The sequence below is a fragment of the Alternaria burnsii genome, assembly GCF_013036055.1.
Source record: "Alternaria burnsii strain CBS107.38 chromosome Unknown 732, whole genome shotgun sequence".
Lineage (NCBI taxonomy): Eukaryota > Fungi > Ascomycota > Dothideomycetes > Pleosporales > Pleosporaceae > Alternaria > Alternaria burnsii.
In genome coordinates this window covers 563,547-585,280 of record NW_024066113.1, presented here as the reverse complement: position 1 = coordinate 585,280, position 21,734 = coordinate 563,547, and the positions used below count along the sequence as shown (strand labels likewise).

At 52.0% G+C, this 21,734-nt stretch overlaps 9 protein-coding genes across 9 annotated transcripts; 7 read left to right on the top strand and 2 right to left on the bottom strand.

Moving 5' to 3' along the window:
* Positions 1–222: 222 nt before the first annotated feature.
* Positions 223–920, bottom strand: GT037_005668 (uncharacterized protein; the record flags this gene model as incomplete). Its single annotated transcript, XM_038930715.1, has 3 exons — positions 223–669; positions 717–774; positions 865–920. 3 exons carry the CDS (start codon positions 918–920, stop codon positions 223–225), a joined length of 561 nt encoding a protein of 186 aa, XP_038786404.1.
* A 310-nt stretch (positions 921–1,230) lies between these two features.
* GT037_005667 (uncharacterized protein) lies at positions 1,231–2,136 on the top strand (the record flags this gene model as incomplete). The annotated part of the gene is made up of 1 exon (XM_038930714.1): positions 1,231–2,136. One exon carries the CDS (start codon positions 1,231–1,233, stop codon positions 2,134–2,136), a length of 906 nt encoding a protein of 301 aa, XP_038786403.1.
* Positions 2,137–3,096: 960 nt separating this feature from the next.
* On the top strand, positions 3,097–3,818 carry GT037_005666 (uncharacterized protein; the record flags this gene model as incomplete). Its single annotated transcript, XM_038930713.1, has 4 exons — positions 3,097–3,153; positions 3,203–3,487; positions 3,515–3,698; positions 3,754–3,818. The coding sequence occupies 4 exons, from the start codon at positions 3,097–3,099 to the stop codon at positions 3,816–3,818; spliced, it is 591 nt and encodes a 196-aa protein (XP_038786402.1).
* A 551-nt stretch (positions 3,819–4,369) lies between these two features.
* On the top strand, positions 4,370–5,197 carry GT037_005665 (phosphoglycerate mutase family protein; the record flags this gene model as incomplete). The annotated part of the gene is made up of 2 exons (XM_038930712.1): positions 4,370–4,548; positions 4,618–5,197. The coding sequence occupies 2 exons, from the start codon at positions 4,370–4,372 to the stop codon at positions 5,195–5,197; spliced, it is 759 nt and encodes a 252-aa protein (XP_038786401.1).
* A 101-nt stretch (positions 5,198–5,298) lies between these two features.
* On the bottom strand, positions 5,299–7,386 carry GT037_005664 (uncharacterized protein; the record flags this gene model as incomplete). The annotated part of the gene is made up of 1 exon (XM_038930711.1): positions 5,299–7,386. The coding sequence occupies one exon, from the start codon at positions 7,384–7,386 to the stop codon at positions 5,299–5,301; it is 2,088 nt and encodes a 695-aa protein (XP_038786400.1).
* A 2,102-nt stretch (positions 7,387–9,488) lies between these two features.
* Positions 9,489–11,283, top strand: GT037_005663 (mfs transporter-like protein; the record flags this gene model as incomplete). Its single annotated transcript, XM_038930710.1, has 3 exons — positions 9,489–9,649; positions 9,715–10,074; positions 10,122–11,283. 3 exons carry the CDS (start codon positions 9,489–9,491, stop codon positions 11,281–11,283), a joined length of 1,683 nt encoding a protein of 560 aa, XP_038786399.1.
* A 3,096-nt stretch (positions 11,284–14,379) lies between these two features.
* GT037_005662 (fre ferric reductase-like transmembrane component) lies at positions 14,380–16,947 on the top strand (the record flags this gene model as incomplete). The annotated part of the gene is made up of 2 exons (XM_038930709.1): positions 14,380–15,307; positions 15,356–16,947. 2 exons carry the CDS (start codon positions 14,380–14,382, stop codon positions 16,945–16,947), a joined length of 2,520 nt encoding a protein of 839 aa, XP_038786398.1.
* Positions 16,948–18,088: 1,141 nt separating this feature from the next.
* GT037_005661 (uncharacterized protein) lies at positions 18,089–18,578 on the top strand (the record flags this gene model as incomplete). The annotated part of the gene is made up of 2 exons (XM_038930708.1): positions 18,089–18,304; positions 18,372–18,578. The coding sequence occupies 2 exons, from the start codon at positions 18,089–18,091 to the stop codon at positions 18,576–18,578; spliced, it is 423 nt and encodes a 140-aa protein (XP_038786397.1).
* A 1,746-nt stretch (positions 18,579–20,324) lies between these two features.
* Positions 20,325–21,711, top strand: GT037_005660 (glycosyltransferase family 15 protein; the record flags this gene model as incomplete). The annotated part of the gene is made up of 5 exons (XM_038930707.1): positions 20,325–20,875; positions 20,933–21,018; positions 21,083–21,515; positions 21,560–21,640; positions 21,708–21,711. The coding sequence occupies 5 exons, from the start codon at positions 20,325–20,327 to the stop codon at positions 21,709–21,711; spliced, it is 1,155 nt and encodes a 384-aa protein (XP_038786396.1).
* Between the last annotated feature and the right edge of the window lie 23 nt (positions 21,712–21,734).

The following is a 21,734-nucleotide window of genomic DNA, read 5'->3' as shown; positions in this document are numbered from 1 at the left end:
AGACGTGGCTTGTGGTGGTGGCAGGAGCAAGGCGGTAAGAGTACCCCGCCCAGTCCCAAGTGATTGGTACAGTTGCGGTGTGCGTAGCAAGGCGCAAGGCACGGTAATAGACAAAGTAAGGATTTGAAGATAAGAAATGCCCCAGGATGCTATATCCTACCAAACCCAACTATACAAGGGCGCCTTCCGCCCAGCCCCAAAAGGTCGATTGCTCGGCACAACTCATCGGATGGTCTTTTGTACAAACTCCTTCTCCAGCCGGCCGACCTCGTGCTTGAAGGTCTCGACCTCTTTCCAGCAATCCAGCGGTCGTCGGTCGTGGGTCCTCAGACATGAGACGACAGCCTCCTTTGCCTTTGTGACGTCGGCATCGGCCTGTTCCAGCTTCTTCCTCTGCTCCAACTTGGCCTTGAGCTGCTCAATCTCCTTGGTGACACTGTCCCTGCTCATGTCCTTTTGTCGTTGCTTCTCGGCGAGGGATGAACTGCTGGATGTCGCATCTTGGATCTTCTCGACCAGGGAGGGCTCATCCGACTGTTGGCTCTCTCCGGAGAGGGTTTCGCTGAACTTGGAGAAGTTGTGCGTCTCTTGCTCGCGCAGCTTCTCGAGCTCGGCGGTTAGGCGTTCCTGGTATTGGAGTTCCTGCTGTCTTGATCGCGCCGAGTCTGTCTACGCTCTGTTAGCCGCAATTCGCCCATGGGAGCCATGGAACCTACGAAAGTGTTCTTCTGTAGCGATCCGACGAGTTCGTTGGAGAAGCTGTAGGGGTGATCTCTGCGCGCAAATTATCAGCACACGACGTCACTTGCTCGCTGCATCTCGTGGGAGGGGCTAGAGCCATTGGCGGTGGGGACTGCAACGTACGAGGAGAAGACATGCTGCTTGACCTCTGACGAGGGTTTCGAGTTCTCGGCGCCCATGGTTGCGGTGGTGGGACTGGGGATATTTAGGGCGATGATGCTGTTTCCTGCGAGGAAGTCGGAGCTGACGGCTTGGCCGACGAAAGCACGCTAAGAACCATCCCTGTAAACCATCTCGAGGCGCGTCACTACCAGAAAGTTTCCCCTCGGGTTTGTGTTTGTCCACCGTAAACAACTCTGCTTGGCAATTCACAGACTATCGCGAGGACAGAAGCCGAGCGACTCCTTGGTCTTACCGTCACGTTAATAGATTATTGTCATCCCGAACTGCCTACGTCACAACAACCCACTCGACCCCCCTCCTCTCGCGATGCAGTCTTCACTGAACAATTGGCTGAAGAAGCCAAGTCAGGACAGCCAGCCTGGACAACCCCCAAATGCTCCCCCAATTGTGTCGCCAAGGACGAACCGACCGCCACCTCCCCCAAAGTCAGTTTCAGCGCCTACGCGCGTGCCTTCCAACACAACGCCTACGCCCTCAGCAATGGAGAACTGGAATGACATACCCGACGACTTCCTCCAAGCCCCCTCAAGACCGCGGTCCAAGAAAAGCCCTCGTCCGTCTCGAGCAGTCACGCCTGCCATCTCGCGCATACCTTCGCCCATTTCCCTCTCCCCTCAGCAACCCGCCATTCCACACCTCTTCGCCCTACGTCCCCTGCCGCCCAACGTCCAACTCGTACCCCTTACCGAAGACTTGTTGCCAGCATTCAAGCGCTTGAACACCCTCACTCTTCCTATATCCTATCCGGAGACCTTCTACAAAGAGACTATGACAGAGCCACACCATGGCATTACCCTTGTGGCAGTGTGGCACTCTTCGCCCACCAATGCCAATTCGACATCGCCTGCAGAGAAGCCAAACCTCGTTGGTGCCGTTCGATGTCGCATACTACCTTCCTCGCAATTGTACATTTCTACCATCGGTGTCCTGGCTCCCTACCGCACCCACGGCATCGCCATGCATCTTCTACAGGCTGTAGTGAAGAAGGCCGTCCAACTTCACAGTGTGCGCTGTGTCACGGCGCACGTGTGGGAGGCCAACGAGGAAGGCATGGAGTGGTACAAGAAGCGGAACTTTGAGATACTCGAGAAAGAAGAGGGCTATTACAGAAAGCTGAGGCCGCAGGGTGCTTTCCTTGTCAGGAAATGGATCGGCGTTGGAGACCTTCTGGCCAATGGTCCCCTTCAGCAAAATGGGGCAGGCAGTGAATGATTTGGACAAGACCCTTTTGCTCTGGACACTGACCATCATTCATCCTTACCCATGTGCGTGTAAGCGCACTGCTAATGTCATTTGCCTAGAGCAAGCTTAAACAGTGTATGCCCACGGTCTGGCCCAGTGTGTAATGCATCACTTGCTTGCCTTACATTCGCCTGCCCCCGGGTCACGGTACGATGCCGCGATCATCCGCAGCGTCACTCGGATTTCTCGTAACCTGTTCCGACTACCAGTCTCACTGCTTGTATCGAACAATCTAAGCTTGCGCGATCTGGAAAGTCGCACAAGTCATGGTCAGCTTGAGTGGCATCTGAGTCTGGTGGTCGGACAAGGGTCGACTGGGTATCAATTTGCGGCTAAAACACATCCCCGTCTATAAGAGTCGTCGTGAACAAGAATAGTATCAAAACCAGTCGCGAATCTTCTCGGAACGCAACCGAACTTCAACTCGTGGCCGAGACCAGGTTCAGTCGAGATATGGGTATAGCCGCGCATCGTGGGCAGCCTTATTCGAGAAGCAGCCTACAATACACAACACCAAATACGGGCGTATACCCAGGTGAACCTGTTTTTCATCTTGCCAGCCTTCGCCAAATGTGCCATTCTGAGTGCCTTACCTTCGCTGACTGACTGACTATACAAGCTCTCGGTAGGCTCTACATTGCCTGTACCATCACTATGGCACACAAACTCGCTAGCCACAATATAGGCGAATGCACGAGCAGATTGAGATGGCCTCGTATTTTACCTTGGCCCCAGTCAGACTGCTGTCTACACTGGAGCCGCGGGTATCTAGAGCTGTAGCCATGAAGCAATTGTTGAGCCTGGTGTTGACTTCCTTAGACTAGCAGCAAATGTCTGTGGCTATAAGATGCTTTCCATATCCCATGAGCCTGAATTCCACGGCTAACCCAGCATTTCCATTCACTGACGCATCATTATCCACCCATCACCATGCAGCTTACTATACTTGCGCTTCTAGCGACAAGCCTCTCGACAGTGTGCCTTGCAGTATGTATCTCGCCGTTAAGCTAGACATCTTGTACTGATTTATCAACAGGCGCCGGCCAACAACCATGTCGCCATCGAACCACGCCAGACCTACATCATAACTTGTACTAAGGGCGGATGCACCGACAACATTAGCCGCACTACGCCGGGTGTTCCAGAGCCAACAGCAAGCAAGATCACAACTACAACCACCAAGAAACCTGAACCGCCCAAGACAAGCACGAAGCCGGAGCCGACCACAACGAAGAAGCCGGAGCCGCCCAAATCAAGCAAGAAGCCAGAGACAACTCCAACTCCGACAAAGGCTAGTCGCATACTGATTCGACATGATTTTGTTCTTGACTTCTTCTAACATACTTAGACCACGATCAAAACGACAACAAAATCGACGGTGAAGCCCACCAAGACCACTACTGAAGAGGTTGGCCCGAGCAGCACTAGATGCCCTGTTCCTCTCTACTACAAATGTGGAGGCTGGGATGGTGGTGTTCCATGGGCAGGTTGCACAGTATGTGTCAAGGGAGCGACCTGTGTGGTTCAGAATGGTATGTGGAGATTGATACGACCCACATCCTACGTTATGAAGCTGATCTTTGATAGAATGGTACTCCCAGTGTGTAGCAGACGACAGCCTTTTGGAGCAGAGCCCTGTAGAGGAAGAGTAATATGGGTAGCTTTTGCACACTTGGTTCAAGGAGTATTGCGTGAATTCAAGCATCTATATCTGCCCGGGCATCTTCAGACTGGTTCCATTGTCAGTCCAGACAATTTGCACTCTTCTTCTACTGTAGCAACAGCTGCTCCTTTCCTCCGCGTAGATAATGGCTCTCGGTGTTTCACGAACCTGATCTCTCACCCATGTTTCCCGGATAAGGTGATTACCAAGGCTTACTTTGCGCGTCGAAGCATGACAAGGCGCATGAAGCGGACATGGTGGGGTAGCTTGAACACGTCCCTGGCACGCCCCACCTTGCTAATCAATTCCCATACGGACGTCATACATACGGACTGAGCTCCGCTAGCTGCCGCGCACCTGTCGCGCATACTTCAACTAACACTTTCCCTGTAGTTTACCTTCTTCAAACCTCTCTCAATATCTTCTTCTAAACGCGCATCATCTCTGGATCGTCAATTGGCCCGATCACTTCGCCTCGCCTCGCGTTGTTCCCATCTTCCTTTCCCAGCAACTGCGATAGCAAGTCTCTTGATAAACATAATGCCCGACCCACGAGTCTTCATAATCCGCCACGGCGAAACAGAATGGTCGCTCAACGGACGCCACACAGGAGTCTCGGACATACCGCTTACAGAAAACGGCGAGAAGCGTGTAAAATCCACAGGCAAAGCGCTTGTAGGCGACGATAGATTGATTGTACCGAGTAACCTAGCACACATGTACGTTCTCGATTGCGGCATGGAATCTTTTTAGACAAAGACCTCACGGCTGACATTGATACCTGACAGCTACGTTTCTCCCCGCACACGTGCCCAACGCACTCTTGAGCTCCTCAACCTAGGCTGCAAAGAACGCTATCCCTGGCACGACTCCTCCAAACCGCACACGCCAGATATCCGTACGAATGCCAAGATAGAAGTAACAGAAGCAGTCAGAGAGTGGGACTACGGCGCCTACGAAGGCCGCGTCACTTCAGAAATCAAGAAAGATCGTGAAAGCCGCGGGTTAGGCGCAGACTGGGATATCTGGAAGGACGGTTGCGAAGACGGCGAGAGCCCGGAGGATGTCACAGAGAGGCTGGATACGCTGATCAAGGAGTTGAGGGAGAAGTACCACAAGGGTAGATTTGGCAAAGATGGTAAACCCAATGATGTCTTGATTGTGGCGCATGGTCATATTCTGAGAGCTTTTGCGGCTAGGTGGGTGGGCAAGAAGTTGGAGGAGAATCCTAGTTTGATTCTAGAGGCCGGTGGTGTGGGGACACTGAGTTATGAACATCATAGTCTTGAGGAGCCGGCGATATTGCTGGGTGGTGCTTTCGTGGTTGATGTTGTGGAGAAGGAACAGGAAGAGCAGCAGAAGAGCTAGATCACAGGTCACAATTCATATCAAGCGGCAGGTATGTGTGTTTAGTTCGTTGCTTTCGTTGTCGTAATCCTGTCTACCCTTCTTCGCATTTGCGAATCTCATCAAGCTCCCACAACAGCAGCTCTTGGCATGGCGGCCTGGTAGTCCAGACTCTTCTGTTTAGCAATCCGGGCGAGCTGCTCCCTATTTTTGAGTGCCCAAAGACCAAACTCACGTACTGCAAAGGCGTTCATGAGGCTATCCCGACCATATTCCCGGTCACTCCTAAGATTGATCTCAGAATAAGTCTTGCACAGACTGTCCAATGCTAACTGCGCCTTGCTGAGTGGACCCTGAGCAGCTTTCTCAACGACCTTGGCGGCGTCAACAGCACGTCCGTGGACCATGCGCAGGGAATCGAGATCGGAGCGCAGATTGTGGCCGACCACGATAGTCTCCTTGTCGATAAATTTGTGTAGTGCGTTCCGTGCTGCCATCCAGCCCTTGAAGACCTTGTATCCAGACTTTCGAGCTGCTTCCATATCCTTCCAGCTGAACAAGCCGGTGACCGCGGAGCGCCAATCCAAGACTTCAGCGTGCGGATCTGTGCAGACGAGGTGATTCATGAGGATTCGGCAGGTGGCAAGGTCGACAGCTGCGATTTTTACAATCTCCTGAAAGCCGCCCTTAAGCGCAACTTTACTGCATGAGATGGCGACAACATCCAAAGCAGGCTTTGATGGGTTACGAGCGGGAGAGGGCTCAAAGTCGCGAAACGGATACTCAGTGTTGTAGTCGTCCTTGAAGGCCTTTGGAGCCGGTACGTATTCGCCTTGTAGGATCTTCGGGAGATGGCACATTGTATCGAACATGGCAACGACTTCATGCTGTTTTGCGACGCCAATACGAGTCCAGTCAATCCCGCAGACGTTCATCTTACCATCGTGTTGGATGAAGATGTCGGACTGAATCAGAAGCCGCAGGATCTTCGCTTGGACTTGTTTGGCTTGATCCAGCTCGGCAACACCGCTCATGATCGTACTGGTGGGTAGTTGGACAGGCTGAGTAGGCGGCATATGATGTTGTATTGGCATAGGCCGAGCGAAAGTTAGGGGCTGCGAGGATACTTGCTGCGTCGTACGATGTTTGGAAGGTGTCATTTGGGGTGCTGGAGGTGCCATACGAGACGCCGAAGGAGCACCACGAGGAGCGGAAGGTGACGCGCGTGGGGCAGGGCGACCTCGCTGACCACGACCGCGAGACGACGCGGAGGAAGGTTGCAGTAGTAGGCCTTCTTGCCTCATCTGCTCCCTCACGGCTCGACCGACCGCATTCAGTGCCTGACCACCAATACCATGGGCATCAGTCTTGTGTTGATTAAGGCCAGCTTCCGATCTAAATATCCTACCGCAGCCTTTGACATTGCACGCGAAGCTACTCAAGTCATTGATTGGAGCAGACAAGGTGGACGACGAAGATTGGGCGCGAGGTGCGGGTGCTGCTGTAGGGGCCTGGCGTTGCTGCGGACTAGCTCTTACGTGGTTTGTGATTGTCCATGTATTGCTACCTTGTTTAGTGGCTTCCAGTACTTGGCGGTGCTTCTTGGACGACGAGATGGGCGTGCAGCCTAGCATATGGTTGTTGTAGTGACCTCTCGAGTGGAACACACGCTTGCAGTCGTGGCATTTTACTCCGTCGTCGCTGTCAACAGTATCAGCTTCTGATGATGATGATGCGTTGGGCTCCTCATAGAAGGGTACGATTGGCGATCCGTCTTTGGGTCTGTCCAGGTCAACATAACCCCGGGCAGCTTCGGGAGATGTGGCGGAGTGCTTTGGGGCAGTGTGCCTCCAATCGGCACAGTTGGAGGCGACGTTGCTGCGGTGGGCATTGTGTTGTTTCTGGTTGGTGAAGGTCTCCTGGCACCGATTGCAGGTGACTGCCATTTCGGATTCTTCTGTGAAGGGCTCGAAGCCTTCGTTTCGCGGGTTTGGGCGAGCTGTCTGTGGATCTCCGTGGCTACTCTGGATTCGATGAAGCTCTAGGGCGTGGGAGTCATCGAAATTCCACCCACAAGTGGCACAAATGAGCTTCTTGTTGCTTATGTCGCTGTGATTGGTAGTGTGCTGGCGGAGATCAGCTTTGATGGTGAAGGATTGCTCGCAGATCGCGCAGTGATATGGTGGCTTGCCGCCTCCCCGGCGTGTCATCGCTGGTGAGATAGCAACCGGAAGTTACCCTGTCTGTTGCAAGTGAGGTGAGTCGTCTTTTTAGCCTCTGTTTGCGGGGTCAAATACTGTTAGGAAAGCGCGACGGGCACAGACTGTTGATTGTTGCGATACTACGTGAGCTACTGGAAGCTTCTGCGACTCACCTTCATCTCAGCAGTGCCTCGCTATTTGTACAGTCTAGCCTACGTAAGTGAGTGAGCAGCTAATTCTATGTCTTGCCTAGAGCCCAATTTGGACGTTCAGTCTACTTCCCTGGTTCCAGGTGTGGTTAAAATAGGCCGAGTCGATGCACGATCCTAAGAGCCTTTGCGATATGTTGTGGCTCAAATTTGTTGGACGATATTTGGGCGTGAGAGTTGCCGTATCCTGTCAGTCAAGAGCAGCGTACAAGGAACATATGTGAGATGAGCGCCTCTTGGTGCCATTGAGGTCTTCTCCTCAGTGTTTTGAGTATGCTGTCGCATGTCCATATGACTTCCTAGACTGACATGGTAGTTTACAGCTGCTCTGTCGCAATCAAGTGCTCATGCTACGCATAGCTTTGATAAACTAGCAATACTCAAGGGTATTCCTAGTACTCATGAGTCTTCATGACCAGGTGTACCTGGGTAGTGAGTACCTTTAGGGTGCTTGATGTCTGGGATGCAGACGAAGACTTTTGTGCTTCGGCATATGGTAAGTAGCTGGGGAGATGTCAAGCAGCAGCAGCAGCAGCAATAAGGGACACAATCCCAATGATTGAAGTATTGGTGAGTGACCCCATCAGATGCTCATAGTCTTCGCCAAGAAATGCCTCGCAATGCCTAAGATCCTACCTATCCGCATGCATGACAATGCATACGTCGTACTTGCACCCAAGCGTTCAGCCTTCTGAACAGCATAATACCAGATCCATTCCTTCAAAGTGCACTGGCCACTCTGTCCCGTCATCGTCAGATGTCGGAAGCGCCATAAACCCCCCAATATTTTAGTCTCCGCTTATCGTAAAACAAACAAGAACGGCATCTCGCGATGCGACCTTAGATGACTCGTCTGCGCCACGAGATGACGCATTCGAGATTCACGGCACATTTTGGAGCTTTATTGAAGATCGAGCCTCTTTGTTGATGCTTTGACAGCAGCGCTCGTCCCAGTGAAAGCTCTGGTAGCGAGTGATTGAAGTCGTAGATAGAGTGCGCAAGCTCGGTTTCGACTTGGTTGACCATGTCTATGCTGTACCGCACATCAATGGGCGCATACATGCTGTTTAGACTCGGCGGGGGCAACGCCACGGCTGATGGGAGTCGCAATCACAAAGTGCTGTCGTCTGCCCCACGGCATATGGCGGAAGTCGAGGTCGAATCGACAGCCGTGAGAGCTACGATATCTTGATGACTATACCAAAGAGTTGGAGAACAGACTAAAGCTGCGAAATCTCGTGGTGCTGATCGGACTTGCCACGGCTAGCCAATTCACGCGCTAAGTCTCAGCTGTGGGGCTCTGCGGGGTAGCTAGCGTCCTCTCCGCAAAATTGGTGGCTGCCTCCCGTCTTCGCAGGGTGCGATGGCCAAACTTACCAGTAGAAAGTGCACCTTTGCTAAAGCTGTGCGCTTCCCTTAGATCCAAATGTTCGCTTTGATGACATTCAACACCTTTGTCTGGCAATGCAATCAGGCTAAACGCATCTGAGATGCATGAATATGCGCTGTTTGGGCCCTGCATCCCTAATACATGAGATAAGCTGCAAGCTCTTTCGTCCCGGGTCCAGACGTGCATTTTTCGACAAGGAATTCCCCAACATTGGCGCACAAAAACCTATGGATTGCCGGCCCCCTGTGGGGCTTCAGATGAATGAGAGCTGTGCGGGGGTCGCAGAGACCACATTTTGGACACTGAACCCCCAGGAGGCGCACGCTACCCCTGGTCGATGGTAGCGGCAAAGCTGGACGAAACTTGGGGATGCCGATCATTCATAACGCGCGCTGTCCCACGTTGTTGACACCTGTATTCTGGAACCATTCGTGGGATTCCTGACATTGCTTTTGACTTCCTCGTTATATCTTCGGAAATTTTCTTAGTATTGTGCGGGTACAACCGTCACCATGGGTTTCCTCGGTATCGTCGAGGATAAGCATCTTGCGCATGTGCCTGCAACCGTCATCCTCAGCGAGGAACAGAATCCTCTCAATGTCTCAGAAGTGGCTTCGGCGAGCCTGAAGCGTGGCACTGGCAAAGACGCAGACGTTATTCTGATACCTCAACCGTAAGTACTGCTAAAGGGCTGCGTGTTCAGTCTATAGTACCTACAACATGACTGATACGATGCAGTTCCGAAGACCCCAATGATCCATTGAATTGGTCATACACCAAGAAGATGGTCATTATGATCATCGTATCCTACGGCTCTATACTCTACGCTGCCGTGCTATCTCCCCTTCTTTCGCCTGCACTGGTACTTATCGCAGCAGACTATGGAAGGAGTGTCGGAGACATCACAGTCATCTCCGGATATATGTTACTGGTGACTGGAGGCGTCGGACCTATCGTCAGTGCATTGTCTAGGAAGTATGGAAAACGTCCCCAACTTATAATTGCGTCGCTCTTTGGTCTGCTTGGGACTGTAGTCGGCAGTGCTGCAAACAGCTACGAGGGTCTCTTAGCTGGGCGTATCATTCAAGGAGGTTCCGTGTGCGTATGATCTCACTCTAAGGATGACATGTGCTAACTTCCTGCAGCTCTGCTTTCGAGTCCCTCGTAGTCGCCATGATTGGTGATCTCTTCTTCGTCCACCAGCGTGGCGGATTCATGACACTCATCCAATTCATCTTGGGCGCCGCGTCGAACTTCTCTGCTATCATTGTCGGACCTATTGCAACAAATCTCGGATGGCGTTATCTGTTCCACATCCTCATCCCTTTCGTGGCTCTCGAAGTCATCCTTCTCTTCTTTTTCGTTCCAGAAACCAACTACATTCGTGATCATCGGTACGATATCGATGAGCTATCCAACGACAACCTCGCAGACCTTGCAGCGACCGAGAAGCGACATGCCGGTAACAGCGAGAAAGCCGGAAGCGACGACATGATGAAGATCGAGACGGCGACCAGCTCACCACCTGCCCTGCGCCCAAAAAAGACCTACGTACAGGAACTCGCGATCTTTACAGGGACGTACTCAGATGATAACTTGCTGCAGCTTGTCATTGCGCCTTTTGCAGTTTGCGCAAACATGGCTGTACTCTGGATGGTCATAGTGACAGGAGGGCTCACTGCTTTCTTTGTTGCACAATCATACGTCATGGCTCAGATCTTCATGGCTCCTCCATATCTGCTCAGCGCAGCTGGTGTTGGCTACCTCTCTTTGGGACCTTTTCTGGGTGGCCTTCTCGGATCGATCCTCCTTGGCGCGACACTCGATCCTCTCATCAAATGGTGCGCGAAGAAGAACAATGGAATCTACGAGCCAGAGTATCGTCTACTTGCTATGATTCCGTCCGTGACGATTGTCATAGGTCTATGCTTGTTCGGTCATCTCGCCGAGGAGGGCAAATCATATTATCTTACAGCCTTCTTCCATGGCATGGACCTCTTCGGAATCGTCATAGCCGCAATCTCTGCTTCATCTTATGTCCTGGATTCCTTCCGCGATATCAGCTCTGAGGTCTTCATCATCAACATGGTTTTCAAGAACTTCCTGTTCTACGGCTTCTCATATTTTGTGAATGACTGGGCGGCTAGCGAAGGACCTGCTGTTGTATTCTATACCTTTGCCGGTATCGCTGGCGCAATGATCATCACGGCTCCCGTGTTCTTTTTCTGGGGCAAGGTATACAGAAGCTATTGGCACAGGCATAATCTGTTGCAGAAGTGGGGTATTGCGACGCATGCGGAGATGTAGACGGGTTGAATCGTATAGCTGGAGAGAGATTTGAAGCCATGCTATCGTAGTATTAGCTTTGCAATATGGTTTATCTATTACCCAAACGTCCTCAAGCCCTGCAATGTTTGGCTGCATACTGCCCGAAGCTTTGAAACCCGCGAACGTGAATAGAGGGATGAGAATTCCCATGAGTTTAGCTTGTTCCGCCAAGTTCGTAACTCTTATGCTGAACTCACCCATTGATTTGAATGCAATCAGCAAAATGCATCCCAATTGCTTCAATAAGAGACAAGACCATTTCAACATCCTCTGAAAGAGATATGTGTACATCGTGAACGTTAATTTCTCACGTGTCGGAACCAATTGTGCTCATCTTAGGTCATTGTCCTCTAGTTCCCACATCCGAGCTACCTGGCCACTGCTCATCATTGTGGTTGGATGTGGTGTGGAGTCATTCGTCGAGTAAGAGCAGTACATATCCAGGATTAGACCAATGTGCTTGCGATGTCGGCCTCGACACAGCACAGTAGCGTCGACTGGAATTTACAATCGCCGTATGAGACTACGAGCTGCTGCTGAACAGCGAGATATGGACCCGAGCAACTGGAAATATATGAGTATGCATACACAGTGCCGTTGCATTGCGTTCGCTGGCTCCGACGGAGCCTTGTCATTGGGCGGATGTTTCGAAACGTGTCCTGCAGGTAAGATAGGATAAATTGCCGCGCTTGATCGAAGCCGACGTGCGCGTGAGTTCCGAGTTCTAATTCAGATTGGAATGCCATGATCGATCTTCAGCCGGTAAGACCTACCAGTGTGAGCGAGGGTGGTATATTTGGAACTTATAGCACGCTTCGGTAACGTTTTCATGTGAGATACCGAATGCGATTCCATCCGATATCGCCGGTTATGGATCACTGAGTAGCATTTCACATAGTAGGCAACTGAGATCATGCTGGCTGGGCGCTTCGAGAGGCGATGACAGCGCCGCAGTGAGGGTATGCGCGCTCGGTATGCTGAACCCACGTTGTCTGCTGCAAAGTAATATCTCCCCAGCAAGATCTACATCGCCACCCTTCTCGAAGACGCTTGAAGTGCCGCCAGGCCCACAAAGTCGCCCAAGACATTATCCAAGCGCTCGATGTGCACACTACCCGAGACCTCGGGCTGACTACATCGTGGCAACTTAGCATGTTCGATTAGAGTTGCAGCCACCAACCCCCACTGCACGTACTTGAGCGCGTAGACTGTCTGGAAATTGAGTGTACCTGAAGATCCGGCACTTTGGGTTATCGATACTCACACTAATCTGATCGCATTGGGCAAATTGAGGGTCGTAGGGCTGGCGGTTACGCATCGCGTATGTACGTTGACGTGAGGGGCGGCCTCCAGGGCGGTCTTTGGGCGCCTAACAGTTGCGAGGTGCTGGAACCTGTGTTTGTGTGTTTGTATACAGAGACACACGACTGGTCTGGACTTGGATCGCAATAGGGGTCATGCAGGATGAGAAGTTTGCGTTTGAGGGTATGACTGTATCACGATAATCATCACTTTTCCCAGGATAAGTGCGCCGGACCTGCAGGACTGTGACCGCTCCGTGCGTGTTTGGCGAATCCAAGATCAAAACCGAGCTGTGGTAGACATCGTGGTAGAGAGGATCCACTCTTGCCTAGAGATGGGACGGGAAGAAGGGTGGACCGACCCAGGCCGTGCGATTAGACCCTTGACCGACTCTTTTCCATCAACTTTTCAAGCGATTTACCGAGCTTCAACGCTCGTACATGATGTAGTGCAATTCATGGTGTGAAGTGTCGGATGAATTGTTCCAACCAACGAGGGACGAGCGTGGGATCCTCAGCGGGCCATCAAAAGCTTGACTGCAGGCTAAGCTTCTTATGGATGGTCAGCGCTTAAAACCTCGATCGACGGCCAGTGAAAGCTTCGCAACACCAATGCACCCCGCTCCACAATCTTGCTTTTTCCCATGCATGGCTGTCAGTCTACCCAGCAAGGGTCTCAGGGCATTAGGGCTTCAATCCTCCAATTCGCTCAATCCATGGTCATGCGAACGAAAGGCCAGCCCACTTTGGTCCACCAGATGGATCCGAGCTACCGAGGAGCAGGAACCCTGAAGTCTATGATACGGCTGTGAGATATGTCTCGGTGTCTCTGCTAACACGCTATAGCGCTAGACTGATGAGCAGAATATGCTCTGAGACTAAGATGACGAACTGTCTGACATCAGACGTTAGGCCGGTATGAAGGAGGGCTGCGACGTTCATGCGGTGCAACAACCTCAGAGCTATCTCAAGATGAAGAGTATGCAAGAAACGGCCATAGATCGAATGGCGATGTCCGCTGCAGCCGAGAGCGCCTCCCGCTCAAAAGGGATGACCAAGGCCGGTCCGCTTCCTTGACGGACCGCCACTCGCCAGTCACAGCGCTGATCCTGCATGGTGCGCAGTGCGGCGATAGCAACTAGCCCTCGGACAATCTAATATGTGTATTGCTGCAGCCCACGAATGTGACGGCGCTTTGGGCTCGTCATCTCTCTTTTGGGGCCCCTGGTTCGACTCGTTATCACATCTTGGCCCAATAGCGTGGGTTCTGGTGAGCGGTTGAATATCATTTTCCATTTGCTGCCACGATACGACGGGTCTTACCCTTGCGAGTCACCCGCACTCCACTTGCGCATGGAACTTAAGGAACCGGACTGCTGCTCGCGCACGGTATCTGAACATAAGCATTCGGCGGTTGCACACTTTTTTGTTTGTTCTTGCGCCGTCTACCACTATTCATACTGAACATTCTTATCATATTGTGTGTTGGATTAAGCGGTGGATAAGTTCTCGCTACCTAGGGATCTCTGCGCCACGGTACAACCACACCTCCGGATCGAGTTTCCGCTGCACCTTCGCGCGCATTGTCACAGTCAATCCCACGTCTTGGTACCCATGTAGGAACGGAGCCCCGGATGTTCATTAAGCCTTTGGTACCCCAAACCAAGATCCGTTGGCCTAGGACGCATTTCTGCCGTATTCCGGCTTCTGCTGGCAGAAGTTTCACGATTATCACGCCAATTGTTGCAAAAGCAAATCCAACGACTACTCGAAAATGCCGGTCATTCGGGAAGCTCTCGTGGAGCGGACGGGTGTGGCCATGGAGCAGCTGGGCGTGGTAGTGTCACACGCCGAGCGAGACATTGTCGAATCGGTCTCAGCATTACTACGACGTGTGAACATACCATTCAGCAGCACAAGCCCAGCTGGATTGATAGAAGCCAACACCGTCGATCCATGGAACAAAAGCGGCAAATATGCGCTCGCATATATCTACTTTTGTATACCTCTGCTGGTCATTGCAGCCCTGATGCGATACTATCATCTATTCACGGATAAGATCCGGACAGCACTACACCAAGAAGAGGTATTACAGTCCTCGACGACATCCTCTCCCGACACAGATTACGAGATGTCGGTACTTGATACTGACAAGTCCACCATGAAGTTCTTCCCACGCGAAGGCCCGCTACCCAGTGCGCCAAAACAACAATCCAGCGTTTCTTCTTTCGGGCCGATCAACAACATTATAGCGTTTTTCCGGTTCATCTTCTACCGGCCGATTCCACAGATCAGAGTCAAGAAGGGATGGAGGCCAATCGTGTTCCCATCCTTGGCTGTTATTGTGATTGTACTTCTAGCCTTGCTCCTGGGAGTCCTCTACTGCACCCTTCCGCAGCCGCTATTCTGGGACAGTATCGCTTATGGCTCACCTCCATTGGCAGTTCGCTCCGGCATGATGGCTGTGGCACTGATGCCATGGATCGTGGCACTTGCGACTAAAGCGAACCTAATCTCAATGGTGACGGGCATCAGCCACGAGCGATTGAATGTGTTCCACAGATGGGCAGCATATATTTGCCTCGTGTTGAGCATCTTGCACACTGTACCCTTCTACGTCACTCCAGTCTGGGAGAAGGGTGCACATCAGGCATTCCAGCAGCTGCTCAATCAACAGAGCGGAATGTACATCTACGGCACTGGTATGACTTTCCCATCTAAGACCTAGATCACATACTGATAAGTTTCAGGTATCGCAGCACTCGTTCCCTTGTGCTTCCTCTGCACGCATTCGATTGCGCCCCTACGCCACCGAATGTACGAACTGTTCGTGGCACTGCACGTGCCCGTTGCCATTGTCTTCCTCGGAATGATGTTCTGGCATTGCAACAACTACCTAACATCATGGCACTACCTGCTTTCCACTTTAGGCATCTGGCTACTGTCCTACTTCATGCGGCTGTTCTATCTGAATTGGACTCGTCCAGGTCAACTGTCATGGCTTATTGGCGACGAGGCCGCTGTGACGCTTATGCCAGAGAACGCTATCAAGATCACTATTCCAACCCGAATGCGGTGGAGACCAGGACAGTATGTTTATCTTCGCATGCCTGGTATCTCAGTGTTTGAAAACCACCCCTTCACCATCGCTTCACTATGCAGTGAGGACTTTCCTTCTGAATATGGCGAGGGCTACCGGGACATGGTTCTCGTCTTCCGGCCGTTCGGTGGTTTCACAAAGAAGGTTCTTCAGAACGCTCTCGACCATGGCCCATGGCACACATATCGTGCCTTCGTCGATGGTCCATATGGAGGTATGCAACGGCGCATTGAAGCCTTCGATGACGTCGTACTCATTGCAGGAGGTAGTGGCATCACTGCCATTGTCTCGCAGCTGCTCTCTCTTATCAAGAAGATGCGCGATGGCAAAGCTGTCACGCGCAAAATCCATGTGATATGGGCCCTCAAGCGTCCTGAAACCATGGAGTGGTTCAAGGAAGAATTGCGCATCTGCCGTGAATATGCGCCACCCGAGGCCGTACAGTGTCAATTCTACATCACCGCTGCGAAACGTAACCCAGCTGGTGGACTTGTCAGCGCGAAAACACCTACTCGTCCAGTGTCGCTGTACTTTCACGACAAGGTCAACGATGCTTTCCAGAACATTGCCGACCACCGCCTTTCGGGTGTCTCCTCAAAGCGACACTCCGCTCTCATCCGCGATGAAGCGCAGGGAGATCCTGAAAAGGAGTCTGAGCTGCGTCGCGAGAATGAAGATAGTATTACGGCACTTCCTCAGGCGCACATGGTCCCCGTCAATAGGGGCCACCTCGCACCACCACGCTCAAGCTACAACAGTGGGCGAAACTCTGCCGAATTAGCAGACAGCTCGAACCCGGATATGATAGCGCCTGCGCCACGTGGCCTTGCTGCTCGACGTCAAGAGCGCAACCTCTCTCTGGACATCAATCAAGCCGTCTCCGCAGGCTCCGGCGCCATAAATCCGGACATAATCCACAATCCCACCGAAGGCGCCCAGGGCTTCGATTTTGGCTTCCCATCAACACCCACTGAGTTCCAAAAGAACCTGATGCGTTTTGCATTCCTGCCTGCAGCTGTCAAGAAAAAGGACGGCTGGAGCACTGAATATGGACGCCCGGATATACCGTATTTACTCAAAGGACTAAGCAAAAACTTTGGGCGCAGAACGTGTGTGTTTGTTTGTGGGCCACCCACCATGCGCATTAGCGTGAGTGAGACGATTGCGCAAATGCAGAGGAGTGTATGGAGTGATAGTGGGCGGGACGAGATTTTTCTCCACGCCGAGAACTACGCCTTATAAGGCGTGGGTAGTACATTTCTTTCCCTTTGTTTCTGTGCATAGCGTTGGATGGCTTGGTGTATATACCCCTTTTATTCTTTTCTACTCATGTATCTATATGACGATCGACGATGTCAATATCAGTCGCTTCTCCGCCGCTTGGCTAAAGGCCTGGATCAACCAGTCTCCATCTCAATGAAGAAGTAAACTTCAACACCAATGTTGGAAGCGTGTTTCCGATGAACCTTGAATCTGACACAAGCTTGCACGAGATATTATGCAGGCATTCTCCGACATGCTTACTCCTTGTGAAACTTGTTGCGCATTTCTGCCTCGGCATGATGGAACCCAGCGACGCCATAGAGATGTACCGCGTGCCAGACTACCAACAGCGTAGAGATTGAGGCTTGATACTTGGTGTACTCGTTCAGCGGCACATGCTTGTCACGCTCTCATTCCATTGTCACCTTCTGCATATGGTTCGCCGACGGTCGACCAGGAGTACCCTACCCCTCCGCATGCGAGCTGGTGGGGTCGTTGTTCATCCATGAACCTCGCGGCACAATCAACGTATCCTTGTCGCGGATTGTGGAGAGGGTGTGCGTGCGGAGACACTATCCCGCGCTCTAATGGGAGCCAGAAGTTGAGTGCGGCACAGCGCTATGGTCGTACGGACGCAAAAGCAAACAGTCGTGGTCCAGCATCATGTCGGAGTGGGCGGGTGGGAAGATGATGGGCTTGCTGACCGCTTGCTCGCTCATGGCGATACGCGCTGCGTCGCGGATAGAAACATGTGCAGCGACTGCAACACCAAACGGCGGCTGCGTACTGGCGCATGGGGACGGCAGTACATAGGGCTGCAGTCGGCTAAGGGGAGATGAGGGTGTGGGATAATGGGCGTTCGCATGCCCTTGCTTTTTGGTGATATGCTTTTGGGCAGCCGGAATTGCCGCTTGGCGCATCTCGCCCGCCCGACCCATCTCAAACGACATCAACTTGCATATTCCCCTTCCTCCTCCACGCAGGCCTGCTGTAACGTTTCCTAGCGTTCGTAGCCAACTAGTAACAATTGCTACGCCCAAATCCTATCCAGCCGTCGCACACGCGGAAGCCAGGGCGCAGACTTCCCGATCGACCATGTTCTTAAGATAATTATGTGCACATGTCCGCCATCCCAGTGTCTGAACTGGGCCTCAACTCGAGCGAGAGCAGATATCTCCAGCAACAAATCGCCGCCTCACAGCAAGGCTCCAATTCGTCGCGTGCTGCCTCTCACGCCTCCAGCCAAGGCCGTCTCCTCCTGGATCCTTCTAGTTTGCAGGCGCTCAGCGCCCACTTTGACCGTCTAATGTACTCTATCCAGCAACGCTGGCAGTATGTGAGTGTCTTTTGCTATGTCTTTGAGTAGGCTCGATTCTGTGTGGTGTAGTACTGACAATGGCCAGCTCACCCAGCAGACACAAACAGCAACCCAAGTGCAGTACGACCGCGCAGGCAATGCCATGCAAATGGCTGATGCTGAAATCGCCCGCTTCCGCGCAATCCTTCACGAAATCGATGAACTGCAAGTAGAATTCGATAAAGTCCGTCGCATTGGAGAGATTGTCAAAGGATTCAAGTCGCGCGTCGACCGTCTGGATCGCCGGATATGAACGCATTCCAGTAGATTGGATCGGCGCGTCTCCAGTGTCACAACCTCTTTTGCACGAACCAATCTACCTACACTCCTTTACCATCACGAAAAGACATACTTTGTCCCCACAGACACACACTATACCTACTAAGACTGGAGAGCCTCGCGGCATGGAAAACCCCGGGGACACCTGCGAGAACGGGAAGCCCCACGGCTAATGGCGTTTTGGTTACGTTTTGTTGGAACTTTTGCTTTTGGGAATACCCAGATCTGCTTTTGTCCGTATTTCAGTTTGCTTGAGTTGCGGTACCTTTCTTGCGTCATCTGTGTAACTTTGAATTACTTCTTCTAAATTATTACATCTTGCTGCGAACGGGCTGCTGTACGTCATTGTGGATCGACGCTGCACGACCCGATCCCCTGTTCAGCCGCAAGCTGTATGTTCCTCCCGTTTAAGGCATTGCAACACACTGCCTTTGCATATCTTTGCTTTCGTGCTCAGTGATGTTTGCAGTGTATTCCTTCTGAAAGAATCCTAACTATTGCTGTAGGATGTGTCTCCAACTACCACTAAGTCTTCCTCGCAACGGCAATGAAACCTTACACTTTCATCTTAGCATACTTTGGCTGCTGCAGCCCGCATCATAGTTACACTGGAACGCTTTCGGTATCTGAAACCCCTCGCGGCACGCAATACGAGATGCTGTGTATGAAGTTTACCTGCTCAAGGTTCCTTTCTCATTAACCAGGCTTCTGCACCCTGCCTCGCAGCACTACGTTCGTGCTCCTTGTCCGATTGACTATATGGATATCCCTCTCGATCGAATGCCTACAGGTAGACCTTGCATGCTAGCCGTTGTCGTACACATCTTGGTCATGGCTATGTACACTCGTGAACTGCAGATGGTCCCTGACATGTGTGACTTCCAAGTTGGGTGGGAGATGGTCACAGGAATCAGTTAACCTTCTTAATTCAACTGTGAGCCGAGGCACAACACTGTCGCAGGTAACAACGTCGACCTGTTCATTTATACGCAGCATCAACACGTTCATCAACCGCCCCCGACTGATCAGCCGCGAGACAAGCTTGCAGATGGATAACGTTACGGGATTGCGGTCGGGTTTCTTTGGACGCTGAGAAACCACCATCACTCCGACAAGAATTCGCCCGTCGTCATACATGCACGAATGCATCTCAGGCTCCTGCGAGAACACCACCATCCTCGATGTTTCGGCAGAACACGCTAATTCCTCTCCCGCAGCTCTTATTGGCCTGGTCGCATCTTCACGTGCAGAGTGGGTATTTCGCGTCTAACAGAAAGCTAGCTTAACATGCCTTCGGAACCGGTGGGTACCTGCTCTGTACTATGCGCCCATGTATTACTTGTCATCAACCTTCGAGTTTTCGCCCGGGGTTGAACATAATGTACATTCCATTTCGGCTTCGAGATCTCAGGAGAGACAGAAGGATCGTTGGCCTGTAGTCTATTGGTGGAACAGGACCTTAGTGTATGTTTGCTACTTGAACGTTCTCTTGGCCCCGTGGGGATCTGCGGGTCGAGGGGACCTAGCGCCTAGTAAGGCGCCCTGTACTCAGGCACTTTATACCTCATCTGGATCCAAAAGGGGACGCCTAATGGCGCAGCAATCAAGATTCCGTCTTCCATGCGCTTGTAGAAAAAGACTTGGCTAGGCTCTCATCGCATCCTACAGCCTTTACTGCTCTTCCTCGTTTCTTGTCAAACGCCATGTTTTCGCCATCGCTATGCACAAAATCAGTCTACGGCCAAGGAGGAATCCGCTGCGGTCGCTGGGGCGCATTGCGCAATCCCACTGGAAGTTGATTCTGGCTATCGTGTCATTGATGTTTATTGAAGTATACGTACATGTACGAAACTACGATGTTCCTCGCCCGTCGACACCCCTCGATGCACCCTTCTACACGGGCTGTCAGAGCCCCGTCCTAAACACGACCGCACGCGAGTCCGCTGTTCTCGTAATGCTGGCGCGCAACTCGGAAGTCAAGGGCGCAGTTTCCAGCATTCGAAGCGTCCAAGAACAGTTCAACGATAACTTTGGGTATCCATGGGTTTTTCTGAACGACGAAGAGTGGACGGAGGATTTTAAGATTAAGGTGGGCAAAGCAGTAGGAAAAGACACGGAAGTAAAGTTTGAGGTCATTCCAAAAGAGATGTGGGGATATCCCGAGTGGATCGACCAAGTGCGCGCGAGAAGCAGCATGCAATCCATGAAAAACCGGGGTATACAGTATGGAGGACAAGAAAGCTATCACCACATGTGCCGCTTTCAGTCTGGGTATGTCAAACAAGCCAACCCCATCTCAGGAATGGCGCACTGATAAAAATATCACAGCTTCTTCTTCGACCACCCCGCCCTTCTTCCTTACAAATACTACTGGCGCGTCGAACCCTTCGTATCCTTCACATGCGCCATAACATGTAAGTAACCTTCGTGCACGAATTGTAGGTGATACATTTGCTCACTCTGCACATCGTACGCTAGATGATCCCTTTGTTGAGATGACGCGTCACAAAAAACGCTACGGCTACACAACTGCACTCTGGGAACGCGGACAAACCGTCCCTTCCCTCTTCTACAAGCTCTCCCTCTTCAGGAATAAATACCGCCTCCCCACCTCCAGCCTCTGGACCGCCATGGTCGACGCAAGCTACATGCCCTGGCCCCTCCGCCGTGCACTAGCGCTCTTGTGGAATCGGGATGAGAGGGGAGATTTATGGAACATGTGTCACTTCTGGTCGAACTTTGAGATTGCAGATATGGATTTCTTCCGTGGAGATGCGTATCGTGCCATCTTTGAGTATCTAGACCGTGACGGCGGGTTTTATTATGAGAGGTGGGGTGATGCACCCGTGCATTCATTGGCTGCTGCCATGTTGTTGAAGCCGGAGGAATTGCATCATTTTGGTGATTGGGGGTATGTGCATGATGGGCTGCAGGTTTGTACATATGCGACTACAGAGCAGGAGAGAGCGAGAGGGGTGAGCGTACCAAAGATCTCGGGGACTCGTGGAGAATGGAGGGAGCAGACGGGCTGCAGATGTAAGTGCGACGATGCGATCAGGGTGGTGGAACCGGTCTGTCTGAATAGGATCGGATTGACTACTAGCTAGTCTGGAGATACGGCAAGCAGTAA